The sequence below is a fragment of the Centroberyx affinis genome, unplaced genomic scaffold, assembly GCF_046629955.1.
Source record: "Centroberyx affinis isolate AG114_WGS23_722 - 3 ecotype Tasmania unplaced genomic scaffold, CSIRO-AGI_Caff_v1 ptg000069l_1, whole genome shotgun sequence".
Classification (NCBI taxonomy): Eukaryota; Metazoa; Chordata; class Actinopteri; order Beryciformes; family Berycidae; genus Centroberyx; species Centroberyx affinis.
In genome coordinates, this window is record NW_027278780.1 from 94,154 (window position 1) to 120,523 (window position 26,370).

The 26,370-nt window shown below is 44.3% G+C and overlaps 1 protein-coding gene across 1 annotated transcript in view; it reads right to left on the reverse strand.

Annotated features, from left to right (window-relative positions):
* The window catches only part of LOC139645158 (LHFPL tetraspan subfamily member 7 protein), an 85,634-nt gene that overhangs the window by 44,030 nt on the left and 15,234 nt on the right, over positions 1 to 26,370 (reverse strand). The window contains exon 2 of the mRNA XM_071520792.1: positions 17,644 to 17,782. Within this exon, the coding sequence (XP_071376893.1) occupies positions 17,644 to 17,782 (139 nt within the window). The remainder of the gene's footprint in view (positions 1 to 17,643; positions 17,783 to 26,370) is intronic.

Here is a 26,370-nt window from a genome sequence, read left to right on the forward strand (position 1 = left end):
GTGAGTGAGTGTCCGTATCCAAGTAAAATGAAGTCGAGCGAAGCTGTAAAGTAGAATAAGCAAGAATAAAGCTTTCTGATCAATAAGTCAGAGCGGAGCTGGACATGGGGAGCGAGCTGACAGACAGGCCGAGGGTGTAAGTTGATTATGTGTGAACCCAGGGATTATCCCCCGACATTCATCCTCTATGGTGAATCCTTGTCGCCCGGATACAGCTGATGGACAGCAGAGAGGATGATGAGAGAGGAGGAGAGAGCTGATACACTGATTGATCTGCAGAGACTCAGGGATTCATATCGAGGAGAGGGAGCGTGTGTTTCTTCATTCTCCCTGCTATCTCTTCTTCCACTTTCTCTCCATCCTCCTTGTCATTAGGCGCTCTCTCCGCTTGCATTTCTCTCCCCGTCTCGATTTCTCTGTCCCTCTCTATTTTGTCCCTCTCTCTCTCTCTTTCTCTCTCTCTATTTCTTTCCCTCCCTCCCCAGGCTGGTATGGGCAGCAGGGAGGTTCAGATTTCAGATTGCTGGCATGACAGTGACATCACCGCTGTGCCAAGCCTACTGTGCCCAGGATCATCACAAACACACAGAGAGAGAGAGAGGGAGAGAGAGAGGGAGAGAGAGAGAGAGAGAGAGAGAGAGAGGGAGAGAGAGAGAGAGAGAGAGAGAGAGAGAGAGAGAGAGAGAGACAGAGAGAGAAATGATACTGGCAGTATCACACTGATTGTGTATGCACAAACGCAAACACGGAATGCACACAGGGGGACTAAGTCTGTTTGAATTATTAGTGCGTGTGTGTGTCTGTGTGTGTGTGTGTGTGTGTGTGTGTGCGCGTGTGTGTGTGATGCATGACCCAGCATGGGACTGTGTTTGCCAGTCATATCCCAGGGAGCACAGCAGTCCCAAACCTGCCAGCGTCGCCTGACATCTTTATCCGGGCAGCCTGCCCGCCTCGCCCAGACCAACCACACATCTAAGTCACCTTGATCAGGGAGGGATCGCATATCATGTCCTCATCGCACATACACACACAACTTCATACACACATACACTGTGTCACACACATCCAAAATAATCCCCAGAGACTGAGAGTCATCCCTTCATTCTCAATATGACTCATCTGTTTATTTTATTCAAAAAGACAACTGGGCTTGTAGACAAAACAGCAATTTAAAAATTATGTTTTATTTACAATTACAATGTGTTACTCTCAGTAACACTGTATGTGAAGCTGCACTCAGCAACAAGCGAAATATTATAGTTTTCATTACCTGGAAATCATGTAATAATAAGTAAACTGCGCACTTGTTCAATTTCTTCTTCTTTGTGGCTAGTAAGGGAGGAGATGATGAAAGTCATCTTTTCACAGCAGGTTCAGCTACTCTTGGGCTGATATTTGCTAATATTGAATATCGCAATATTTTTGAATATCGCCCAAGTCTGCAGCGCCTCGATTAGGGAATGGACGCTCTTCTCTGCTGCAACCCCAGTTTGTGACTTGGGGTGATAAAGAGTGTATTTTGACCTAAGAATCTAGTCTAGTGCAGCTTTAAACCATGTGCAGTCTATCAAATGTACTAATGTTCCCATTCTATGCACTCTCACAGCTGTGGAGAACACTGTGGAAGCCATAATCATAATGCTTTGTATGTTCACTTCTATATACAGTTAGGTATGTTAGCTGGTGACTTCTGACAACTTGAAAAGATCAAGTCAGGTCGAGAGATGTTCCAGATGAATTCATTACAGGGAAATATAATACCCATATATTATTATAGCTTAGTACTGCCCTTACATAAGGACTTATACACTAAGTTAATTAGTTATGTTGGTCACTGACAGCATTCAGCCACGACACCTACCAGCTCCTGACGCAGCACAGCACAACAGCTGCAACAGCACTGCTTAAAACACTTTGTTGCCTGGCTTTGTTGTCAGCCTGACTGTGTGTAGACAAGCAGATAAATGGAGAGGCAGCTATGCTGATTAAAAAGCTGCGGGGGAGGCCACGGCGTATTATTATTTATCAGCTCCTTATGGCTCCTCTCACACACCTGGGCTCCCAGTACAAGTATGATAGCGCTGCGGGCATACACACAGATGCACACGCACAGAAGCGCACACACACACACAGCAAAGAGAACAGAAAGTGAGAGCAAGTATAAGTGCATTCCTACACAGATACACCTCTGCAGCAGCCAGGAACATAAGGGCTGAAACACATAGCATTCCCATAGAATTAGGACTGTGATATATATACATGAGACTAAAAGTCAACTTTCAAAAGTAAAAGTCTATAAAAGAGAAATATTTTTCACTTAGACCAACTTTACTGCTATTAATCTGTGATCTCTGGCCCATTGAGCAAACTGTCCCTGTAGCAAATCAAGGCTATATGAAGCGGTGAGCCTGGGTAGGATTCCCACCATAGAAAAAAGATGTTAATTACCCTGGATCCCTCTAATAGAGACACGCTGCACCAATTAAAGACAACAGAGACACAGCACGGATGTACAGAGCTCATTACTCACGAAAACACACAGTTCTCACGGGACAAGGAGATTAATGGCACTCCTCTTATAGCACATACATGGTGTGTGTATGACGCAAAGCAAAATGCATGCAATAACCGCAGGGAAAACACAAGCATGGGAGCATGGGAGCCACACAGTGTAACACAGTGTAACACACAGTGTGGATGAGATGGATGGGAAATTGTGTAATGACGGTAAATAGATGCGTGCTATATAGGAGAGGAGAGAAAAGAGGCGAGAAATCATCAGTCACACATTTGCATTGAAAACATGAAACCTCCTTGAACAGAGGATGCCGCAAATTACTTATTTTCCCTCAGTCCTGCGCGAGGCCCTTGTTGCAGCGCGGGACGCCAGACACATTTCAATTTCAGAGAATTTCAAAGATTCTCGGGGGCGTCTGCACATGCGAGACGGAACAAAAGAAAGAGTTGAAAGCAAGAACTAAAGCACAGAGGGTGAGAGGGAGGCATATTCATCAGTAAAAATTGCTTGCTTGTATCATTTTCTTGTTACAGCTCTCTTTGAGGCACAAATAAGGCATTGTGGTGATAATTGCATCCACGTTCCGCTGTCAGGTCTTACTTGGCGGGGGGGGGGGGGGGGGGGGGGAAGGCTGCTCTGATTCTTTTCTAACGCACAAGAGGAGCACATCTCTCTGGTGTGTTCTCCCATTCTTCCTCGCTCTGTGAAATAGCGGGCGACGTCCGGCCCGGCCATTGTGACGGAGGCCTCCAATCGTGAAAAACGGAGCAGAAATCACGGACGATTCCTCTCTGACAGAGAAAACATCCCTCTGCTCGGATTGAAGGCCTATCTCTCCACCGAGGCCATTTTGTTTGTCTGAGAGGTTGTGACAGGCTGTAATTCCACTTCAAAATGCACAACCTGAAAGTGCTACACCACCTTTTACAGCAAATGTTCAGCCAAACTTTTCTTTTTTTTTCTTATTTCACACATGGCTATTAATATTTCTCTCAGGATCAGATGAAAAACATGTCTTTCCTCAGTCCCACAAAGTGCACACTGTCCTCTTGCTGATGACCTCTCATGAGGGTCTTTGCCCCGTCCGTGCCCCATTCAGACTGGGTTAAACAGCCCGGCTATTAAAGGCAAAATGGAGATGATGGAGGGATTAGGCCCTTAGCGTCCCTTCTATTACCCATTATAAGTCTTATCTGCACTGCTAAACCACAGGGACACAGGGACAACGCAGCCCCTGTGCCTCCAGATTGATGACTTGCTGTCTAGAATTCTTACATCCGTAAATCTGTCAAAAGCCATCATGGCGCTAATTCCCTTGTAGCCATCGTGGAGGAATGTTTTATTACCATAATGGGGGCGCCCAATCTTTAATTTGATCTTTTATATCCTTTATTACCTTTTTGTTCATATCCTTTATTAATAAAACACCAACCTGCACTTCTATTCTTTGCTGCTGCAATGTCCCAATTTCCCCTCAGGGATCAATAAAGCTCATTTTATCTTGCTGAAGCTGGCAGACAAACATATGTGATTTTAGTCTCCTTATCAGAATATCTTCTCCATAATGTGGTTTAGTAATGTCACCGCAGTGCATGCTGTGTTGTGTTTTTGTGTGTTTCTGTGTGTGTGTGTGTGTGTGTGTGTGTGTTTGGAAATACAAATTGGGGAAAAGTTGATGAGGCGAATACTGTGTGTCCACGCAGATGTGTGTGTCTCAGTGTGTGTGTGCCCTCCACTGTGTGTGTGAATGTGTGGTGACAGATTGAGGGTGCTGGGCCACTGTGGACACCGATGACGCCTCCTGTTCCTGTTGCTTCTGCTGAATTTGAGATATGGCCTGGCCTTCCCCAGGCAACAAGAAAAGAAGAGGGGAGGCAGGGATTTAAACAAATATATTATATTCACACTCCCCTCTCTCTTCCTCTCTCTATTTTGCCTTGTTTGTCTCTCTCATTTGTCTCCACACAAGAGACGACTTGGATCAAATAGATGTCTCCTGCCTGAAAAGCTTTGCTTCCAGGCATTAAATTGCATCTCTGTGACAGAGAGAAACTGAGCAATTTGCAGCCAGTTTCCACACTTCATATCTCACTATGGGAGCTGCTAAGCAGGTATGGGACTTCACAGCGACTACAGCTTTTTTTTTCCTAAATGTACATTCTCTGAGAACACTAAGCAAAGTATAGAACAGAATAACTACTGCTCTTCCTCTGCCGCTATTACTCTCACAGTCAGTTGCTATTACGGCCACTCTGATCACCCAAGACCAATTATTATCTGCTTTTGTGTGGGTTAAGATGTATATAAAGTTCTGGAAACATTATTGGTTCAGGATCCAGTTCATGACTTCTGCTGCATGCCATCCCCATCTTTCATCTCCCTCTTGACTTTATTCAATCTAATAAAGCAGAAATTCCACAGAAGCAATCTTAAAAAGGCTCAGAAGATAAGCGCTGTACAATGGCATTAGACTGATGAGAGCAGAATGACAGCCTGCTTTTCTCGAACTCTACCAAAAATATACTTTCTCTTCATGCTTTCTATCTCTCTGACGTGCTTTGGTTAGAAGCGGAGAACCAGGGGAATTCCAGCCATGATGAAAGAGTACGGCTAACTCCACAGTAAACAGGGCTAGACTGAACCAAGACACCCAGGAGACTACGGGAAATCATTAATGCATCAAAGGCTGTCAAAAGAATACAGTCCGAAAGTCTTTAAGTGTAAACACGGCAGATGGCAAGCATCTCATCCTTGGACGGCCGATTGAGCCTCGCTGACACAGTGTTAGCCCCTACTAAGGTTGTTTGTATCTGCCTGTCAGTGAGAAGGGATAATGGGGAAAATAGCTGGACGGATTATGAGATTAAGCTTCGTGGTCCTGACAACAGGGACAGTGATTAATAGACATTCAAAGCCTCCAACCCTCCGTCACAAAAAATATTAATCATTGGCGTGATTATCATCCTCATCCTCCTTACGGTTCAACTGATATAGGTTTTTGAAGGCTGATACCAGTATTTTTTTAATTGAAGCTGCCGATAGTTGATATTTTGTGCTGATATTCAGTATCAATTCAATATTTCCCATCGATGACCAGTAATACTGATCAACTACACAATTTATATAATTCAAACAAACTGCATCATATCCATCATATTGGAGGTGGGTGATGCTGACGGGCAGGTATCCAATTTTTAATAAAAGATATTTAATAAAGAATATCATTCTGACCGTCGTCCTCATCATCATCATCACCAACAATCATTCCAACAATGCAAAACCTAGAAATTTGAGCACTGTAACTATAGATAGAAAGATTTATTTAGCAGAAGAACCCCAAAAACACAAGACAGTGTTTTGTCTGTCAAGCAAAGAAAACCAATCTATTTCCCAGTGACAACTGAGCCTCCTTTTTCCACACAGAGCCGCTGTCTAGAGGCAAAGACAAGACAATTAAACACACAATAAAGGGTGCGGTGGAGAAATGCGGCGTGTCAGGGTGATGGCGTCTTATTCACGGTTCACTTCCTGGCTGGCAGCCTCATCTTGACCCCCGAGTGACACGCCCGGCGGTGAAAGAAGAAGAAGAAGAAGAAGAAGAGGGGGAGTGGGGAGGTAGGGAGACCGGAGCACCTTCTACAGGCTTTAATCTTTTCTATCCCAGCCGGGCTGTTCACCCCATTCGTCTTTCTTCCCCGTGTGTCTGTTTGTCTGAGGTGAACTCTTTAAACTGTAATCGGAGAGAGGCGAGCGAGGTGAGAGATGCATTGGAGGAGAGAGAGAGAGAGAGAGAGAGAGAGAGAGAGAGAGAGAGAGAGAGAGAAGAAAGATAGAGACAGACTAACAGAGATCTCTCTCCTATCCTCTCTATCTTCAGTGCGTGTAGTTCTTTGCTGTAACAGATTAGATCACAAGCTTGAGAGCATCCATCCCATCAGCAGATCAATCAACATGAGCTGCGTGAGCGCCCCAACGCACACAGGACATATCAATTAGGAGGCAAGTGTGTGTGTGTGTGTATGTGTGTGTTCTACGCCATTGCACAGACCTGATTAACCCAGCTGTCATGGAAAAAAACACCTGCAAAAACGCATCTCTGCGCTTGGTGTTTTGTTTATTTTATTCGAGTTGAAAGTTTAAGTGGTCATGTAGTTTCATGACCTTTAGGCCCTTGAGACCTGAAATTATCCAACCCAGTGCAAGATTTTAAAAATACACAGCCGTCGTTGAGAAAATCAGCATTTTTTTTCTTCATACTTACTGCAGATAAATTGTTTTCTTCAGACAAAAGGCATAATCTGCTTCTTAACTCATCAGTCTTACCCACACATCATGTTTATATCAATACAACAACTTCACACACACCTATGCTGCCATATAGATGGATGTCCGCTGTTTGTTCAAGTGGCATGGAAGAAGTGGATCAGCCGGTGAAAACACCAAACGCACGAGGACAGATTTCATTACAAAGGTGATCGATGAAATCAATAGATCATGTGTGTGTGTGTGTGTGTGTGCATAGATGTGGACAGGACCAGAATAATATGCAAGTCTGGTCCTGATGGGGGGATAAAGAACTGTCCACAACTGAGTGATTTTACGACACCTTTAAGTGTGTGTGTGCGTGTGTGTGTGTGTGTGTGGGGGGGGGGGGGGGGGGGGGCTGCTTTGCTGGAGGTTTCACCCAGAATACTGATATGAGCTCTAGCTTCATGGTGAGATACGATACCTGCTTACAAATAACCTCAGAGAGCAATGCACAAATCATATCCTCTTCCTCCACTTAGCTAGAGAGACACTTTATCAGGACTTGGAAGAAAGATGTGTGTGTGTCTGTGTGTATGTGTGTGTGTGTGTGTGTGTGTGTGTGTGTGTAGTACATATGAGACATGAGAGAACATTGCTTGTGTATGTGTGTCCACCCGTCCCTCTGCCTACCTGCCTCTTTATGTATAGAGAAAGTATCGACGTTGGTGAGAGAAAGAGTGTGTATCTGATTTTAAAGAGGCACCATGCTGACTTTATTTGTGTATGTATGTATGTGTGTGTGTGTGTGTGTGTGTGTGTGTGTGTGTGTGTGTGTGTGTGTGTGTAAGTGTAGGTGTGTGTGTGTGTGTGTGTCAAGGGGGATAGCATGAACCTGTCTTTTATTTTGTCAAAGATGGAGTAGTATGTTTGAGTCAGTCTCATGGCTCAGAAGTGTACCTCATCACACACACACACACACACACACACACACACACACACACACACACACACACACATTCTCAGCCAGATAGCTTTTATAATCTCAATAAGTGCCAGCCATCTTTCACTGGTGTAATTTAGTCTGACGTCTGAGTGGACAGACAGACTTGTCTCGCATACACATACCGACTGGAAAATCCATCTCTTAGACACTGAGAGCAGCTGTATGTGTGTCAAAGCTCCTCCAGCCCCACTCCAATGAATGAATGGCGCGTTATGTAGTTACACCAGGCAGTGTTTAAGCTCCACACCGAAACACACACAAGCAAGGGATGGAGCTGGCTTGCCTAAGTCTGGCAGTCGGGTCAACAACGAGCATCAAATGAAAAGAAACCACAGTGATAAATGGACACACATCCATTACGTGTATAAGATACCAGGAGCAGCAATTGTATTAAAAGAAACCAAAGTGATGCATCAATAAAAATCCTTTATCATCCGAAGGGGAGTGGACTGCCAGCTCTCCTTTGAAAAAATAGTGTGTTTGAGACAAAGAAAGTCCTGTCTTCCATCAGTTGTGCTTTTGAAAAAGCTCATGTAGACCTCAGCCTTGATCATCTACCTTGCTGTACTGTTTTATCTCCTCTGCCAGCCAGTGGGTTTCTGCAAGATGAGATGCATTTTGGAATTTGGAAGATTTTTCATACAGCTTGCCTCAATTCCCATATCACAGGAGTTAGGCAGGTTTTCACACGTTTTTTCCTGCAGCTTTGGTTTTGCTTCAGCTCCCAAATCACTTGACTGGTAAGTTGGTGCCACATCAGCAGATGATGAACTTTATCCTAATTGGCTTCGCTGTTGCTCTGTGATTGGCAAGTGTGTCCACTTGCTCGACACCATGCTGACCGGATCTAATTGGTATCTGCTCTTGCCCAGCTGACTCTAAAGTACACAGTCAGTCATCAGCCGTCGTGTTGCCATTGTTCTCGCTGTGATCACGTGAGGCGATATTGCCTCTACCGCTCCCTCTGCCTTTGCTGCACACACTTCCTAGAAAGTCTTGAATCGCTGCTGTTCTTCGCTGTTCTTTCTTCTTTAACCTGCTCCTTTGGAATTCCTCAATAAAGCTTCTGACAGTAGGAAATTGTAAAGCTGTGAATGTTAATGCTCTGAGGCAGACTGGACAATCGTCTGAAACATCCGTCTCACCATTGTTTCCACAGTTGTTAATATGATTTCATATATGCCACAGGAGGCCACAGTAGCATGACCAGCACACACACATATACATTCACGCTCACACACACACACACACACACACACACACACACACACACACACACACACTCTTCAGATGTGTTTTAATTCACTTAGGAGACCAAACACATTCATTTACCTCATGCAAATGAGACAGTCATAAACCGTAGCAATGCAAATATGATTGAGAGGCACTGACTAATCAATCATAGTGTGTGTGTGCATGTGGGTGTGTGTGTGTGTGTGTGTGTGTGTGTGTGTGTGTGTGTGTGTGTGACAGATACAGAAGAACCAGCGGTCTCAACCTGTTATATTATGTAGAAAAACAAATTCAAAAAGACACACGGCACAAACAAAAACTGTGATGAGAAAGCTGCACAAGCCCTCACTCATAGCTACGCCCTCAAAAGGAGCTTTTCAACAGCGGATCAATCACTGCATAAGTGGGAATAGGATAAAATGTCATAAGACAAATGAAACTGAAAAGAAAGAACACTCAAACACGCACACACACACACCCACACACACAAATGCACTTCCAAGTGTGTGTTCACGGCTGAGGGACCAGTGTGGAGGACTAAAGCAGCCGTAGCAGCTGCAATCCAACAGCAACAGACACAACAATGAGTCATCCTGGCTGTTGTTCTCATCAACCAGGCACTGGTGGGAATTCCTGGGATTCACACACATGAACACACACATCCACACATCCACACACACACACGCAAACCTCATAACTCTTACATGGACAGCCTGAAGCAATTTTCAGCAGCTAGAGGTATATTTCTGTGGCTGTGGCCTGACTGGAAGCAGAGAGTGTCTAGATATATTTAGAGATTCCGTAAAAACTAGTCAAACATGCAGTGAACACAGCTGAGCGTTAACCCTGGTGCTCTGGCCTCAGTTCCTGTTCAGACACTGCAGACATCGCCATGACAACACACCTCCAGCCAGAGATGCTGTTTCATTCAAAAAAGACATGATTTTTAGCTCAAATTGTTCTCAACGCTTTCGGCTTGTCGGACAAATTGCCCACATTCATTTTAAGATAATAGTATAATTACCATAAACTATCGCTGAGAAGATCGGCAGCTTCTACCCTGCATTTTACATTGTGTGCCACTAGGTCGGACATTGTGAAAATATTGCTTTACGACAAAAAGGTCGATTGCTTTACAGCACAAAACAAGAATAGGGTGCCGCTCTTCTAGCACAAACAGAGCTAAAGCTTTCAGAGTTCAATGGCAGATGGTGAAAGGCTGCTGGAAAAAATCACTTCCAACATGTTTATCCTCTTCAGGAAAGAGAGAAAGAAAACAAACGCCTCCTCTCTTTGTGACAGAAAGCAACAGGGTTTATGGGAAATTTGGTCTTAATTTTGACATCAGCACCTAGTAATCTCTTTACGGTAATTATACCAAGGTCTCACAATTAATTTGACAATGACATATTGATGTTTAAATATGCCACATGAAGCACCTTTAACATGAGTCACTTGAGGAATATTGTGCACGTTTCCCCTGAACAGCTGTACACAGAGAGCAGGTTCTGCTCTGCACTGAACCTGCTGCACACTGCCAGAGAAAGGAAGTAGCCCTTGAGTGCAGGATCTGGCTTCCACCTCATCATCTCTGCTGTAACTTGCAAAATGAAAAAGCAGAGAGGCCTTCAGAGGTGGAGGACTCATGTAATATGCATAGGCTGTAGTTCTTTGAGTGTGTGTGTGTGTGTGTGTGTGTGTGTGTGTCTGTGTGCGTGTTTGCCAGGGCTTTCATGGGAGGGGATGACGGGAGAGTAGGAAGAGAAGGGAGACAGAAAAGGAATAAGAAAACACCAGTACACACTTTGGACCCTGTGACGGTTTTTCTCCATTTCACAGAAGAGAAAAGGACTCAAGTCGGTCCACCAGAACAAATATGAAAAAGATAAAAAAGAAAGTGCTGCAATTCCTCCCTTCTGAAATCTCTGCTGATTCCAGGAGGACGGAAAAGATTTACAGTTTCACCCTTCAATCTCCTTTTATCCCTTCATCTTCCTTCTCCCCTCCGTCAGCATGTCATCTGTTGCTCACTAGTGTGACACAACTCAGAAATGCGTAACCACACGCTAGGACGGTTTCTGTGTGTGTGTGCATTTGTGTGTGTGTGTGTGTGTTTAACATCCAGCATCACTCAGATACAGTTCAATACAGTTAGAAGACGAGGGACATTGATTAATACTGTAAAGCACATTAATATCAGGGGAAAGAAAAAACTCTTTCTGGAATGCACTGGTGTTCTTGCCTCTTCACTTTTTATGTGGAAGAAAATATCAAAGCGCAGACATGCTTTCAAAAGGCAACATTAAAGATAGATTTAAAAGAAATCAGTAGTTGGATCTGAGATGCTCGCCTCCACACAAAGCCTATGAGAGCGCTCTGCAGTATATGAAAAAAAGATGAATTGGACAGCATGAAAGTTCATTCTTAATTACAGTCCAGCTCTAATTGACTGATAGACCAATTAGTTGTGTGGGTAATGTATCAGTGAGTGAGCAGAGTGCCGCCATGCCCATAATTAAACAACAGATTTGACCAATGAGTGAGCACAGGATACACAAGTACACACGCACAGGCTTTGATTCATATGTACATTAGGCCTCATTTATCCATTTGGTTACATTCGTAATGATGAAAGATGCTGTAATACATATTCAATGCATGCAACAAATGCATGTCGCATGTTTGTAAATGCTTTGTCTAGGTCACAGATGAAATGGTTCTGTAGTATTTCTGTAATTAGTATTAATGATTTCTGTCCTATCTTGTTTAATTAATGAGAGGTTGTTTTTTGTTTTTTTTGAAAAACTAGAACACAAACCCAAAGAAAATGTTCCGACTGCTGGGTGTGGATGCTGGAGGCAGCGATGATGAGATGTGACCGAACACATTACTGTCAACAGCAAGAGCAAAATGCAGCTCTGATCACACATAAAAGTGACACACACACATACTAACACACACACACAGACGCACACACAGAGACAAAAATATGCATGAACACACACTTCTGGCTGACTGACGGGACGCATCCATGATTAATGTCCGTCGTCACAGTGCGCTGTGAGTCACAGGTGAAGGGGTCACAATGTCATCGCACTTTGCAACTAAACTAGGTCACATTCTGTCAACACACACACACACACACACACACACACACACACACACACACACACACACACACACACACACAAACAGACACACAGACGGACTGAAAGACGCACAGCCACACACAAATACACACAAAGCACAGCAGGCTCTCATGTGTAGCAGCTAAATCAGGTCTTCTCCCAGCACTTCTCTCTGATGTCTTGGTAGATCTGTGAAATTCGATGGTGAACAAGTTCTAGTCTCCCAGCGAAATGCACTTTGAGGTGTATGAGAGCCTGGAGCCAGCCAACTCATGATGAAATAGAAAGAAATATCACTGATCGACAGAAAAAACAAGCAAGAGAAGTTTCTGGTTAAGACTGTGGTAAAGATGTGCGTGGGGAATAGAACGAGAGGGGAGAAAAGAGCAGGAATATAAGGGATTAAAGGCAGTTTTTGGCAGAGCAGGTGGCATTTCACGTGCCGTTTTCAGTCGGAGCGGAGGGATGGCTACCCGAAATGAAAGAGTAACACCCTTGACCTAGGCCCTTGGCCCGAAATTGCTCCTCTAACACACAAAAATTTGGAAAACTAGACATGAACGGCTACTTTTGCCGCCCGGAGGCATGTTTAGAGGGTGAAGACAGAAAGGGAGTTCAAAGATGGAGGAGAAAACGTTGTGTCAGTGATGTCTTCTCTCTCCAAGAAAAGTTGTCTCTCTGTCTGAGACTTTCTCTAAGGTAAAGATGCAGAATACTAATGGTGATGAAAAAAAAAAAAAGACGGTCCAATCCATCCTTCCACACCCACTGATGAAAGAAAAAACAGCCTAAGTGTAATTTAATTGCTGGACAGATTCCTGTGGCTGCAGCTCTATCCCAGCCTGATATGGAAAATGCATTCGTCTGTATCGGCGTTGTGATTGACAGCTGGCACAGGTACCATATGGGCTCCGACGGCGACAGCAGCACTGAAATAACACAGCAGGTGCTTTGATCAAAGCACAGTTCCTATTTTCATCACCATGCTTGGGAGGACATCTGCATAGCAGCTTTGCCCAGGGGAACGCTGACACAGCAGGCTGGGCTTCCTCGGCATCAGCACAATGGAACTGGATGTGTGTGTGTGTGTGTGTGTGTGTGTGTGTGTGTGTGTGTGTGTGTGTGTGTGTGAGGCACAGGAATACGCACTCCCTTTCCCAACCAGCCTGAGTCGGGATAAAACCACTGAAGGACTGTCTCTGATTGGCATGTAGATAACAAGGCAGTGTTTTAAAAGTTGCCCGTGCAGTGGGGGGAGAATCTTCAAAGGAGAATATTCATCGGATACATTTGGGGTTGGATGGAGTTTAGCTGGATGCCAATTAGAAACCTTTTTCAGCCAAAAGTTTGTGGGAGTTCACTGAGCAAAAGAAAACACTCCTTTATGGAGTCATTTTCACTCGCCGTGCTGTGACTGCAAAGTGTTTAATGCAATGCCAGCCAAATTGTCATGGTTTTGATTCAAAATCAATATCATGACTGAAACCAAGTAGCGTTTATTTCGTTTTACATCTTTTTCGCACTTTGAAAAACCTTTATCCAACAGCAATACTGTACTCAACACTCAAAGTAATACCAGATTTCCCTTGTGGCTCCCTGTTTACTGATGAATCCCATGTCTCTTCTTCTTCTTTCTCTATATACAACAAGGCACACAGTACATGCTCCTGATGGTGCAACACAACTGCCTTCGCCTGTGCAGGTAAATAATGTCGGTGCTCATATTCCTTTCAACAGCAGAAAAATACAGCTTCAGGCGTATTATGTGCGTTTCAAGTACCTACTCCGAGAAACTCGATCAAAGAACCATTCTCACGCTAAGGCGCTGGAGTGTTGTTTTTTTTTTCCTGAACTGGAAAAGTAGTCACTAGTGCCCACATCAATGAAGAGACAAAACAACAGGCAGTCGACGTAGCAAATAAAATCTTCAGCGCGTTACCGCTCGAGCACATAATGTAAACGATCTCCGTATGTTAATGAGGCTATAACGCCGCGGGAAAACATCGGAGACGGGGGCTTGTACGTCCGGCGGAGCGTGACGTGTCTTCGGTCCTGAACAGATAACGGCGCAGCGAGGGTCCCGCCCGAGCGCCGTTCCGTCACAAAGCCCCGGCGTCGTCCTCGGCTCGGCACTCTCCGTGAATGGGCTCGGCGCTAAGATAAACTGAAGTCACCGGTGAGCGCGGCGTGCGTGAAGGGCAGAGCTAAAGCACTTTAGAACTGGACTGCCAGAGCATCAGCGCAGGACCCTGCTGCTGAAATGAAAATAAAATTGATTGGAAAGAATAAAATACTCTGTGGTGTGTGTGTGTGTGGGGGCGTGTGTGTGTGTGTGTTCATGTATGCAATTGTGTGTGTGTCTGCATGTGCTTGTGTGCATATTTAGTGTCTGTAATATGCGTGTTTATGTATTTATTACACATAAATACCCATATTACGCGCACTAGCAATGTGTGTAATATGTGCTCTTATGTGTGTGTGCGTCGGTGTCCATACATGTGTGTGTATGTAAGTTTGGGCACTATGAAGTGTGCATGTGTGTGCATGTCTCACTCTCTCTTTTCTCAGTCACCCAAAAAACAACACACACACATACACACACACACACACACACACACACACACACACACACACCAAAGAGCCGTCCTCTCCAGTGGATCCCGACCACTAAGAAAAACAGGCTGATAAAATATGCATGGTAGGAGAAAAACCTCACTGCCTTAGCACATAAAAATGTGCTGCCTCCCTCCTCCGGAGTGTAAAACATTGATGGCGGCAGCGCTGCGCGTCGGAGGAGCCGAGCCACTGGATGGAGCGCCGTGCTGAACCAGTGGAGGGTGAGCAAGTTCACAGTCTAATTCTGGACCTCACCCATGGGACCGCCGGGCTGAGAAAGGAAAGAGCCGGGCAGTTTTACCTCGAAAAAGCCTCTCCTGGTTTGACTTTGTGTGTGTGTGTGTGCGTGTGTGCGCATGCGTGTGTGAGTGTGAGTGAGAGACGAGTGAGAAAGGGGGAGAGAGAAGGAGGGGGAGTTCTCAGATAAGCCTGGAGTGTGGCTTCCAGTGTGGAGCTAACACTGCAACACACGTGCGCGTAGACACACACACACACACACACACACACACACACACAGATTTGTATTGCTGTACTTGTGAGGACCTTAATTGACTACATTCATTCCCTAATCCCAACCTAACCTGTGTCCACTACATGCCTAACCCTAAACTAAACTTAACCTTGATCCTTTGATCCTGAACCCTGAAATAGCTCCTTAAAAAAGTGACAAGTTGAATTTAGTTGTACTTAATCAAAAAAAGGATGACGAGGGCAGGATGTTATGTATACAGGCCATACCATTGATGGAGTAAAAGTTAACATATGTAATGTGTACGCTCCAAACAAAGAGGATAGCAATTTTATTCATATGGTGAACAATAAGTGACAATTGGTAAAATGTCCTCACTTTGCAGGATTTCCCTAATCTTTCTATCTTCATGAGGACTATTGGCCCTCATAAGGATAGGAATACAAGAATGCACAAACGCACAAACACACACGCACACACACACACACACACACAGTATGTCTGCTTCGGCTGTCAGAGATAGGGAGTATGGGGATCAAAACAGCCATCAGTCGAAACGGCAAAGGGAAAGTTGACGAGCAGCGTCTCGTCAGCAGTTCACTCCTTCCTATCTAACAGCGCTGGAAAACACACACCCTCAAGAAAACACTGATAATATGCACAGCATGAAGAAAACCATTGTTCTTAATCTACTTGTTTCAGCGTTTATCGGCCCACTTTGATAGCACTCTCTCAACACACACACACACACACACACGCGCGCACACTCCCACGAAGCATGGCTGGGAAAACAAACACACTCCTCTGAACTGCCTTCCTCTGGGCTTTGTGTGCTCTCTCTGAAACCTCCATCTATCTAGACAAGAGTCAACCTGGAAATGGAACAAAGGACTGGCTCCTCGCTCTGCATTGTTATTTAGCATCGTCTGTCGCTACGCTAGACACTGAGCTCCATTCCAGAGAATAGGATTACACACACACACACACACACACACACACACCACACACACACACACACACACACAGGCACAATAAGCTCAGCAATCTTGCTATGCCACAGTTCAGACTCTTTCTCATCTTTCCAAAGCGCCATTGATCGGATTCTGGAGTCAGACAGAGAAGTATGGGGGTCTGGCGGTAAGCAATAAGCGCCACTTTAAACACACCATTAACCATGCCCTGTGAAAGTCCCGGCTTTGTCAATAAAGATTTAACCTGCCCAATGAATTCAGCTTCTAATTACGCTTAGTTAAATGCCACTTCCCGGGATGTAAATCAGCTGCTCAATATTCTCAAGGATAGCGGCTATGTAATTGCTGCTGACGCTAAATAAATGAGAAGAGAAAAATAACCGATAAGGGTTTTGTTGATCAGTTAAAAACAGCTGACGTCAGCAAGATGAAGAAGTGGAGTGGTCAACAAAAGTTGAGGCTTGTTAACTCTAAACTTCCTCAACAGTGCTGGACAGAGTTTCAGAAAAGTCCAAAGGAAGAAATGTAAGGAACTTCTCCAAATTTCAAAAGTCCAAAAAGCCTCATGTTTAACAAGCGGTTGATTGGTTTGTTAGAGGAGCTTGTTGAGCGCTTGGTAATACACACAGTATCGCACACAGTAATAAAGGGTTAAATCTCATGTGTCATTAGTAAATCCTACTCTATCTCTATTACAAACAGTGCAAGTATGCAGTACATGTATTTGGTGTTGTCAAGTACTGCGGTGGTAAATGTTAGGTCACACCCACGAGACAAACACATGTAAGGAAATAGGCAGTCCACCTCCAACCAAGTCTCCCATATCAAAACAGGACAATGCGTCACATTTGTACGCACTGCGATTAAAATGGTCCAGTGCGCCAGGCGAGAGGGGGTGAAGCCTGGTACCAGCTAGTGACAAGTGCTGTGGTGTATTATGGGCTTTTTTAAAGCCGATGCGCTGCTAAGACCATGCTTTGTTTATGGGCCTGCTCCTCTGTTTGAATGAAAGTGGCGGCCTGATAAGTCACATGTAGCCCTGAACCAATGACCTGTGTTAAGGAGCTGTAATTGTCTTTTTACAGCAGGCTCTAAATCTATCCTTGCCTTCCCTTCGCCTGTTCACCCCTCCGATTGCCGTGCCGCCTCCGGTTGCCTAGCAGCAGCTGTCCTCAGGGTTGTTGTTTTTTTTGACTGATGGGCAACAAAGTCAGCTCCTTTTTACAGTTGTGGTAATAGGCAGCGCTATCAGTGTGTGCTGCAGAATGGTTCGGGTGGTAAAAAGGTTGGAGAGGGGAGAATGTCTTGTACCTGAGAGGTGCAGGGAAATACAAGAGCTTTAAATAAGGAGTTTTGAAGGGGCGTACGACTTCAGAAGTTCAAGAATTCAAGATTTAGAAACCGGAGTGTGTGTGTCTGTGTTGTCTGTGTGTGTGTGTGTGTGTGCCTGTACTAACCTGCAGCCATCTGCATGTATCCAGCCAGGGTGCAGATCCTCCTCTCACATCCTCCACTGGGCAGGAAGATGGTGATGATGGCCAACAGGGAGCTGACCGCCAGCAGAGCGCAACCTCCTGAACACAGCACCGCACTGGTCTGGAAAACACACACACACACACACAAAATTTTGTTATAGCTTTGTGTATTCTCTTTCAGCACCACCCTGCTTAACATTCACATAGTTACACATATTCACAGCTGGGAGCTGGCACAGTACAACCAGTCTGCTGCCGTCGGCCACAGAGCAACTCCAGTGTCAAATGTGTGCTAGAGCATCATCCTTTGTTCAAAAGTTGTCCAGTCAAAGCGGAGTAATACGCAATATAAGGATTCATGATTTCACTGCTGTATTTGAGAACATAAACAACTCTCTCCAAAAGCCAGAAGCATGTGATGTTGTCAAGATGTAAAAAACTGCATGTCAACAGCAAGTGTAATCCAGTGGTTGATGGCCGCTGCTGGGCTCGCAGTCAATCCTCCTAACTGGTTAATGGCTTTCTCAGTTGGAAACAGCAGTCCATAGCCAAACAACAGGGCACTGTCCCCATTCATTACATCTTTGCTTAATCACACACACATGCTGAGAGCAGGAGGAGGAAAACACCAGCTAGGAGCAAGAGACAGGCCAACAAAGACAGGAGGAGAGCAGAAACACACACTGTGGGCTGAATCACACCTGTTCAGATGTACTATGTTTGTACAAAATGATACAATTCATGCAAGTATGCAGTCCAAGCCCATGACCATAACCTTCTTTTCTCCCAAACAGTCTACATATTAAATTCTTCAGCTGAGAGGAAGTTTGGTTCTGTTCTTTCTGCAATTTCCTGTCTCAGTGTTTTGACTTGCCATTCACTCTGATCAGCGTGCCACATTGTCTCGTGGCTCCCCTCTTACAAAGAGACTCGCAGGAATGTGTGCATTCCTGAGTGAGTGGCAGGTTAAGTATGAATGCGTTAGCCTGAGGGAGGCGGTGCGTGTGTGTGTGTGTGTGTGTGTGTGGTGGAGGTCCAGGTGAATTCCCACAGCCTGTCTGTCTTCATGGTGCTGTTTGATCTGCATGCCTCGTCATTACCTCTTCACATTGACTCGCCAGCTTTGATAAAGCTGCCACACATCCCCCTTGACACATTTAAACCTGTCCGTCTTGGGCAGGCGCAACACACACACACACACACACACAAAACAGTACGTGTCACATAAATGATTAGCATGCAGGCGGCAGCGATCAGAGAGAAATGTCTAACATGCACGAGGGAATTACAGCCCTAATACAAGTGTCATTATGCATGTCCCTGATGTGACTGACGTGAATGGAGGGAGGATGAAAGCTGAGCGATTTCCTTGCCTGACAGAAGATTTAATTAGCTTGTTCTGGGCGTTTGGCAGAAAGCGAGAGGGGAATAGGAAAATATTGAAGTGCGGTGATGAACGTGGCACTGATGATGACGATTCTTTTGACCTTTATTTATCCAGGTCTGCTGAGCACGTACACTCTTCTCCATACATACATTTATACACATTCACACCTCGGCCGCAGAGAGGCTCCATGGGAATAGCTGGGGTTAAGTGCCTTGCACAAGGGCACCTTGACTAGATATTAAACAAGAGAGCGTGTGCAGAAGAGCCTCCTTCAAGGGACATTGACTCTTAATTTTATTGCAAATCGTTTATTGAGCAAATTTATAGGTTTAATTTGATTTCCTTCATGATTCAAATGTCACCATAATTCAGCACAAATGATCATTTCAGTTTCAGTGCCGGGTCACATGTGTTGCCTTTATGATTAGTCAGGAGCTAATTAATGCGAGCATTGACTTGACTGGTCAGTCTTGGTTTGCTTAGTCAACAGACAAAATACCTTTTATACACAACAAGCGAGCTCCTAGCTGGACATTATCAATCAAAATGTTTGTTTCATCTTGCTCTTTTGCAAAATAAATGCATTTTTCTGGAAAATATTTATCCCAGTGTGTTTTAAAGTCTTAAGGTATGGCCAGCTTTGTCACAAAGTGTTACTCATTTACTTTCCCCACCAACCTTGAAGATGATGATGTAAAGAGAGATGGAGGAGAAGAAGAATTAGGAGGAAAGTGGGGGATGGTAATGATGATGATGAAGATGAAGCTGGTGTTGATGAGGAATAGTTACTGAGCATCATTAGAACTTTGAGGATGAACACAAAAAAGCCACGCTCCTTTCCACTGTGGTCCTCAGCTGTGGCATTGCTCCAAAAAAATGTGGATATCACTGAATTGCTTTCGGTGCAAAGAACTTAAAGGAACAATCCACCATAAAACATTTTAACACTGTTTAAAATCAGCTATTGGTGATGTATCTCCCATTTCTGGGCCCATTTTGTTGCCAAACATAGACAACATGATATTTCCAGCGCAGCTACAATGGAGTTTGATAGCAGAAATGTTTTCAGCTATCTGAAACATCAATGGTGCGCACCATTGACGCACGGTTTTGGTGTCAGTCTCTCGGAGCAAGGGCTTCTTTCTTCTTTCTTTCTTCTTTCAACAATCATGTTCGCCAATCATACAGGGAGAAATCCATCGTAGAAGAGGCAGAGAGACCAATTTCTCCACTGACAGCAGCCTCAATAGACCAGAATACAATGCAGCCACAAGACATGTTGTGTTTTGAGTAAAGGGGTGTGTCTGCAATCATCGACATGTATAACCCACAGCCGAATGATCACACTTTCAAGCTATTTCAATGCCCATACGCCCACCTTTGATTGAAAACAACAAATCCAGGCCCATTCTCTGGGGGTTGTTGAAAGGCATTCTGGGAAATGTAGGAAATCACTAATTGAAGTAGTAGATGAGACCGGTTGAGGGAAAGTGGAAAATAAATGACAAAATCATCACAAAATAACTCCTGGAATGCACCGGACATCACAGACCGATGATATCTAACAGTGTAAGAGTATCTGAGGGTTGATTTTTCTTTTAAGATACCACAGCAGGGAAATAGGGAGCAAAAGAGGAAGAAGATGTTGACAGTAAGAACACTCATCTCCGATACTCAGGCTTCTGCTACAGCTACTTTTTTGATCCCCCGCAAACTACATGAGGACAGAGGAGAGACAGTGGAAGCCTTGAAGATATGGAAAAGCCATTAACTTCTGCGGGCTTTGTTCTCCTTTCTCTCTCGCTGAAATGATATTCATGTATGCATAGGAATGTCTCCCTTTTCCCCGCTGCTTGATCTTGGCTTGCCTCGTGGGCTCCCAGTGTGCAGCCTACCTCCCACCCCGCTGTTCTCAATTCACTGTGACACATTAAAGGTACGTTGTGCCTCATATAGGGGAGAGAGGGCTGGAGAGGGGGAGGGCAGCCACGTTCGGTTATATAAGCCCTCCATGCACCCCCACTTAACAAAAAAAAGACACATTATGATGATGTAGTCAACTGCATTAGGCCCAATAATGATGTTTAGTATAGCATATGACTGAAAAAAAAACAAAAAAAAACAACATTATTACAACATTATTATATATTATATTTCCTTGCGGCAAGCTGTAAAACCAGCTGTTATTTGTGCATTCTGTCCCTTTTTCAGTCCCCTAATTATCTGCAAGCAGTAATAGATTTATTCACATGACATTTTCAATGTGCCATTTAAACACAGCCCCAGAGACTAATGAAGGCTATCAGAGCGCTACACAGCTATTTTTACAGAAAACAACCAACATTTCAATTAATGGTGCCCCAATTAATCAACTCCCAACATTTTGTGTGTGTGTGTGTGTGTGTGTGCGTGTTTTGTGTACCACTGATGAAACAAACTCATAATCATTAGGACTTTTACTTACAGACAAGCTAGAAAAAATAAGGAGGCCTTTTTCCATGACTGTACTTGTGTTGTTAATTTAGTAGAAAATTAGCTCCTAACAGCACTGGTCCTTTCAGAGATGCTTCCTAAATAGATTGTAATTATGTGTGAATAACCGGTCGGGCCACGGCAACTGCCAGAGGCGGAGAGGAAAGGGAGTTTGAAAGAGTGAAAATGGTGAAGGGAGGAAACAACATTTTCCTTTTGGCAGAGAGACACAGAGAAAGAGGCAGATGACACTTTCCTACTTGTCTTTATCTCTTGCTCTTTCTCTCTCCTGTTTTCTGCCTCTGTCTTTCGCAGAAAAAATCCTGATTTGCAAGGCAATCTTCAGGAAATTCTGTTTTACTGTAAGCTGAGTCACAAAGAGAGACTACTTTTACAACAGCGGTGCCAACAATAACTGGGACTACCATAAGGTGCACTTGACCCACGCCATTTAATCCTGCAATACAAGTAAATGGCCTCCAGCAGCCAGTAATATGGCTATACAAATGTTACAGTGCTGATAAAACTAAAGGCTACAGGCGCTGATACACACGCTGCAAGGCTACCTGTCTCTGTCATAAAGAAGCTTTATTGGTTCCCACAATAAACGGATCACATCCTGGGCCTATTGGAGACCAATAACAGCATCGATACAAAAAAAACCATCCAGCTGCCTTGAGTAATAAAGGGAGCGTCTGATGGGGACTCTTTGATTTCCAATTACATTAAGGAAGTCGGGGATTACACTCTACGGGCCAATGAAATTTCATTGTCTCCTGAATTGGGAGTTACACGACAAAGATGGCATGGCATGTCTCATTAAACGCGCTTTGCCTCTCCTATCCCGGACTGACCGGCTAAATGTTTCAGTGTGGGGCTTGCGGGAAGTGAAGGCTTTCTGCCTCCTCGCGCTGCTGTGGAAGTGGCAGGAGTGGGAGACAGTTACATTAATGCTAAGTGCCAACCCTTGACAGAAATAACCCCACCACTTCACGATCTAATGCCTTGCCTTTATAGAGGACAAGAGGTGAAGTGAGATCGCTGAGGATCCGCCAATAAGCAGACATGATGCTCAATGCGTGTGTGTGTGTGTGTGTGGGGGGGGGGGGTACACTGTTATTGCATGTGTACAGGTATGGCAGCTGCACGCAACTGCTGTCTCATCCTCTCTGCGGTTTTAGTGTCCGACACTTGGCTCACCCGCCCCCATCGCTAATCAGCATTCAGCCACGTAAGAGCCCAGCGGTCACACTAAGCATCAGCCTGGACATGTTCTGCTGCTAGAAGCCCATTAGCACTGTAACACTGCTTCCCAGAGCATCACTTTGCCACGAGAGGGGCCTCTGGTCCTGCTGCTATGACACACACACACACACACACACACACACACACACACACACACACACACACAGGGGATCAACTGAGATTTCCCCCATCAAGTCCTCTCTCTAAGCTGTTACTCTTCCCCAGTACTTTCTCTCCCTCTCTCTCTCTTTCTTTCTTCTGGCTTGTCATGTAACTTCATCATTTTTAGAGGAATCCTTATAATTCTGCCAGAGCACTAATACAAAAGCACCCCCACCTCTACATTAATGTGTTGAATAATACATCCGTCTCCTCATTGATCTTCACTGGGTGGAGACGAGGGAAAGAGAGCGTCGTGTGTATGGGCGTTTGAATGTGTGTGTGTGTGTGTGTGTGTGTCTGACAGTCCTCTGAATGGCTGACAAAGCTGTGTATGCAGAGTGAATGCGAGATGGAGAGGAGATGAGGGAGAGAGGGGAGTGGAGATTAATCACCTGACAAGTGGATGGAGTGTCCATTTGTGCCTTGGGGACGGGCCGCAGATAGGATGTGACATTCAGGAGCACTTAGGAGGACATGGGAGCATTCCCTATTCCCTCTGCCCTCCCGAACACACACACACAGCGACGCACACACACGGCGTCACTCACTGTTATCATAAAAACACTTGTATAGCTTTATAGGTGTAATAGTTACTAGGTTATAAGCGGCTTTACCCAATGATACCAAGAAGCATTATGTTCTCAGACCGAAGGAAAACTACTTGTTGATTCATTCTTTATCAGTTCAGTTCATTTATTAGTTTGTTTTGTCATTATACTCTTTAAAACTTGGATATGGGATGTATTTTTACTATATATTAATGTTATGGGTAGCAGTGATGATAGTTTACAATAGTGGTTTTAACCCATTTGACCCAGGGACCAACCCCATTCATAAGCAATAAATAGAAAAAGGTTTTAAAATGGGTTTTTTAAAAATCTTGTTAGTGGATAGATAAAATCAATACTTGCAATACTTTATTTCAATGCCAGAAGACCTTGATCTGGCATACAAGAAATAAAGTATTGCAAGTATTGAGTGTGTGCAGGAATTCTTTATCTATTCACAGTCAGTTGATTTTTCCTACACGTTTTTCACATTTAAAGGTGTGCAAAAACCTTTTTTCTATCTTTCTATCTTGTTAGTGAGAAATCTGGGCATGGTGAGCTGGACACAGTCTATATTCTTGGTGATCTGGTCTGATATGAAACAGTCTCATATCGTTTCCTGGCTGGAGTCTGGCCCTGTTATTTGTTCTTCAGGTGTACAACAGTGGAGAATCCACTCTCACAGAGATATGTGGCCGCAAATGGCAAAAGACATTTTATTGCCTCTGGTGTCAGCTGTGGAAACTCTTTTACAACCTATCCAGGACTGGGTCTCATATCTGCCTCTGTGAAGAGTGTCTGTGGATAACTCAATCAACGATCCTCTTCTGCCAGTTAAACTCGACCCCGCTGCTATATTGTCACTGAAAGGAAGCAGAATCCATTTGGTGTCACGGCGCCAGCGGTTAGACTGAGAAAAGTACCTTTCAAATTGAATCAGAAGCTTCTTCAAATGTCTACAGATGATGTCTTTGATGTCAACTATGTCCGAGTGCTCCTCCCTTGATGGAAACACTGCTAATATCCTCTTCCACCTGCTCTATTCAACTCTTTATTTTTTTCATAAAAGCCTCCAAGTTTCCATACAGCTGAAGGACATTGGCATCTCTCCCCTGCACTGAGCTGTTCAACCTGTTTAGCTCGACCAAAATATCTGTGAGGCAGGCCAACGTAGTTAACCTCTCTTTGTCAAAGAAGGCAGCAGCCAGATCACTGTGGCTTTGCCGCAGTAGAAAGTTATGGATTTCAGAATGCAATTCGAACACGAAGGTCCACGCTCTCTCGCTCATCTCACCATCTCACCTCTGAGTGGGAGAAAAGAGAAGTCTGCTCGAGTATTGAGTATTTAATGTGTTTTTCTTCAAGGATCACAACCTTAACAACAGTATGAAATACATTGCTGAGCTCAACACGTAAAGCTGGTTCATGCTTCACGTGGAAACGTATGCGTCAACATGCACACAGTCAAAATGACGGAGTTGGGGGCAAAACAACTGGACACTTTGAAGTCGTATGCAGGTCGGGCACCACCTGAAATTTGCTCTGGCTCTGTCACTACGTAATGCCACATGCTTTTGTGAATGTCTTTGAAAAAGTCATCAAGCACTTTGAAGACCTCTGCTCCTGTTGCGCGGCCTTGCCAGGTTAGAGTTACCCCCATTCTTTTCATAACACACACACACCGGCAGTTGCGCATCGTACATAATATCCGTATTCTTGTCAATTTGAATGATAAATCCCTCTGCTGATTTCAGTTTTCTCTGCCATTTCCTCAATTCGTCGCCGTATTGTGGAGTCAGACACAGAGATGCATTTTACTTTGTTTGCTCATTCCTTCATGCCATCGTTAGGAAGACGTGCCAAGCATATAAAACAAAGTGATGCCTCTTCTCCTGCTTTGTCTGTGACAAATGTAAATCCGTCCCTGAAGCTGATTCTTCTGGAGCTTTCCCTGTGACAGGGCCCTCGGATGTGGATGGGTTGTCTGACTCTGTGTTACCAGCAGGTTCTTTCCTTATCAGGAATCGGCCCATTGTAGCATTGGTTTGCTAGCTAGGTGACCGGTTAACTGGCTAACTGAAGTTCAGTCAGGCTGCCAAAAGCATCTACTTTCCAGCAATTTATCACTTCCAGTACAACTTTATATTACAACTTTCTGATCTATTTTTTAATAGTTACTCTGATTGTCCCCAATTGTGTGGTGGTGGGGGTGAGGGGCATGTGGTCATGTGCCAGCATCGGCCAAAAGACAGTATTTTAGCAAAAATATTATTTTTATCAAAGTATTGAAATAAAACGGAATCATTTAAAAACATCTGGCCAGGGCCCCCCTGGGGTCCGCCGACCCCCTGTTAAAAACTTCTGGTCTAACAGACTGAAATGTTTGCTGTTCTTTTGCACTTGAGCACATTTTTTTGCACCAATGTCTGAATAAAACAATTTCTGCATTAATCTCAGCATATGGACTGACTTACTGAGGCTATTTTGCCCGGACCTCATGGTGTGAGAGTCACATTACACCTGATCCTTGTTCTATTCTTCAACCAGCCAGGATAAACTTTCTACTATGAGGTCGAGGGTCTTTACTGCTATGTTCATATTAATACTGCCAACACAAGCTGTCATCCTGTGTGGATCATGAATGTTGACAGTTATTATATTACCATACCTCAGAATGTTTGGTATCACTATTACTGTATGGATTTGGTATCACAATACTACGAAGTAATCATGCAATCCCATTAGTTTACAGCATGCAAAGTCAACATGTTAAGTAAAATCTACACATACTGGGAACTGTTATGAACAGTCATCTGTTAAATTCTCTCCTCTTCTATTCTACTTGTGTGAAATTACCCTTATGATTCAGTGTCGTTTCTCATGGTGAACACTGAT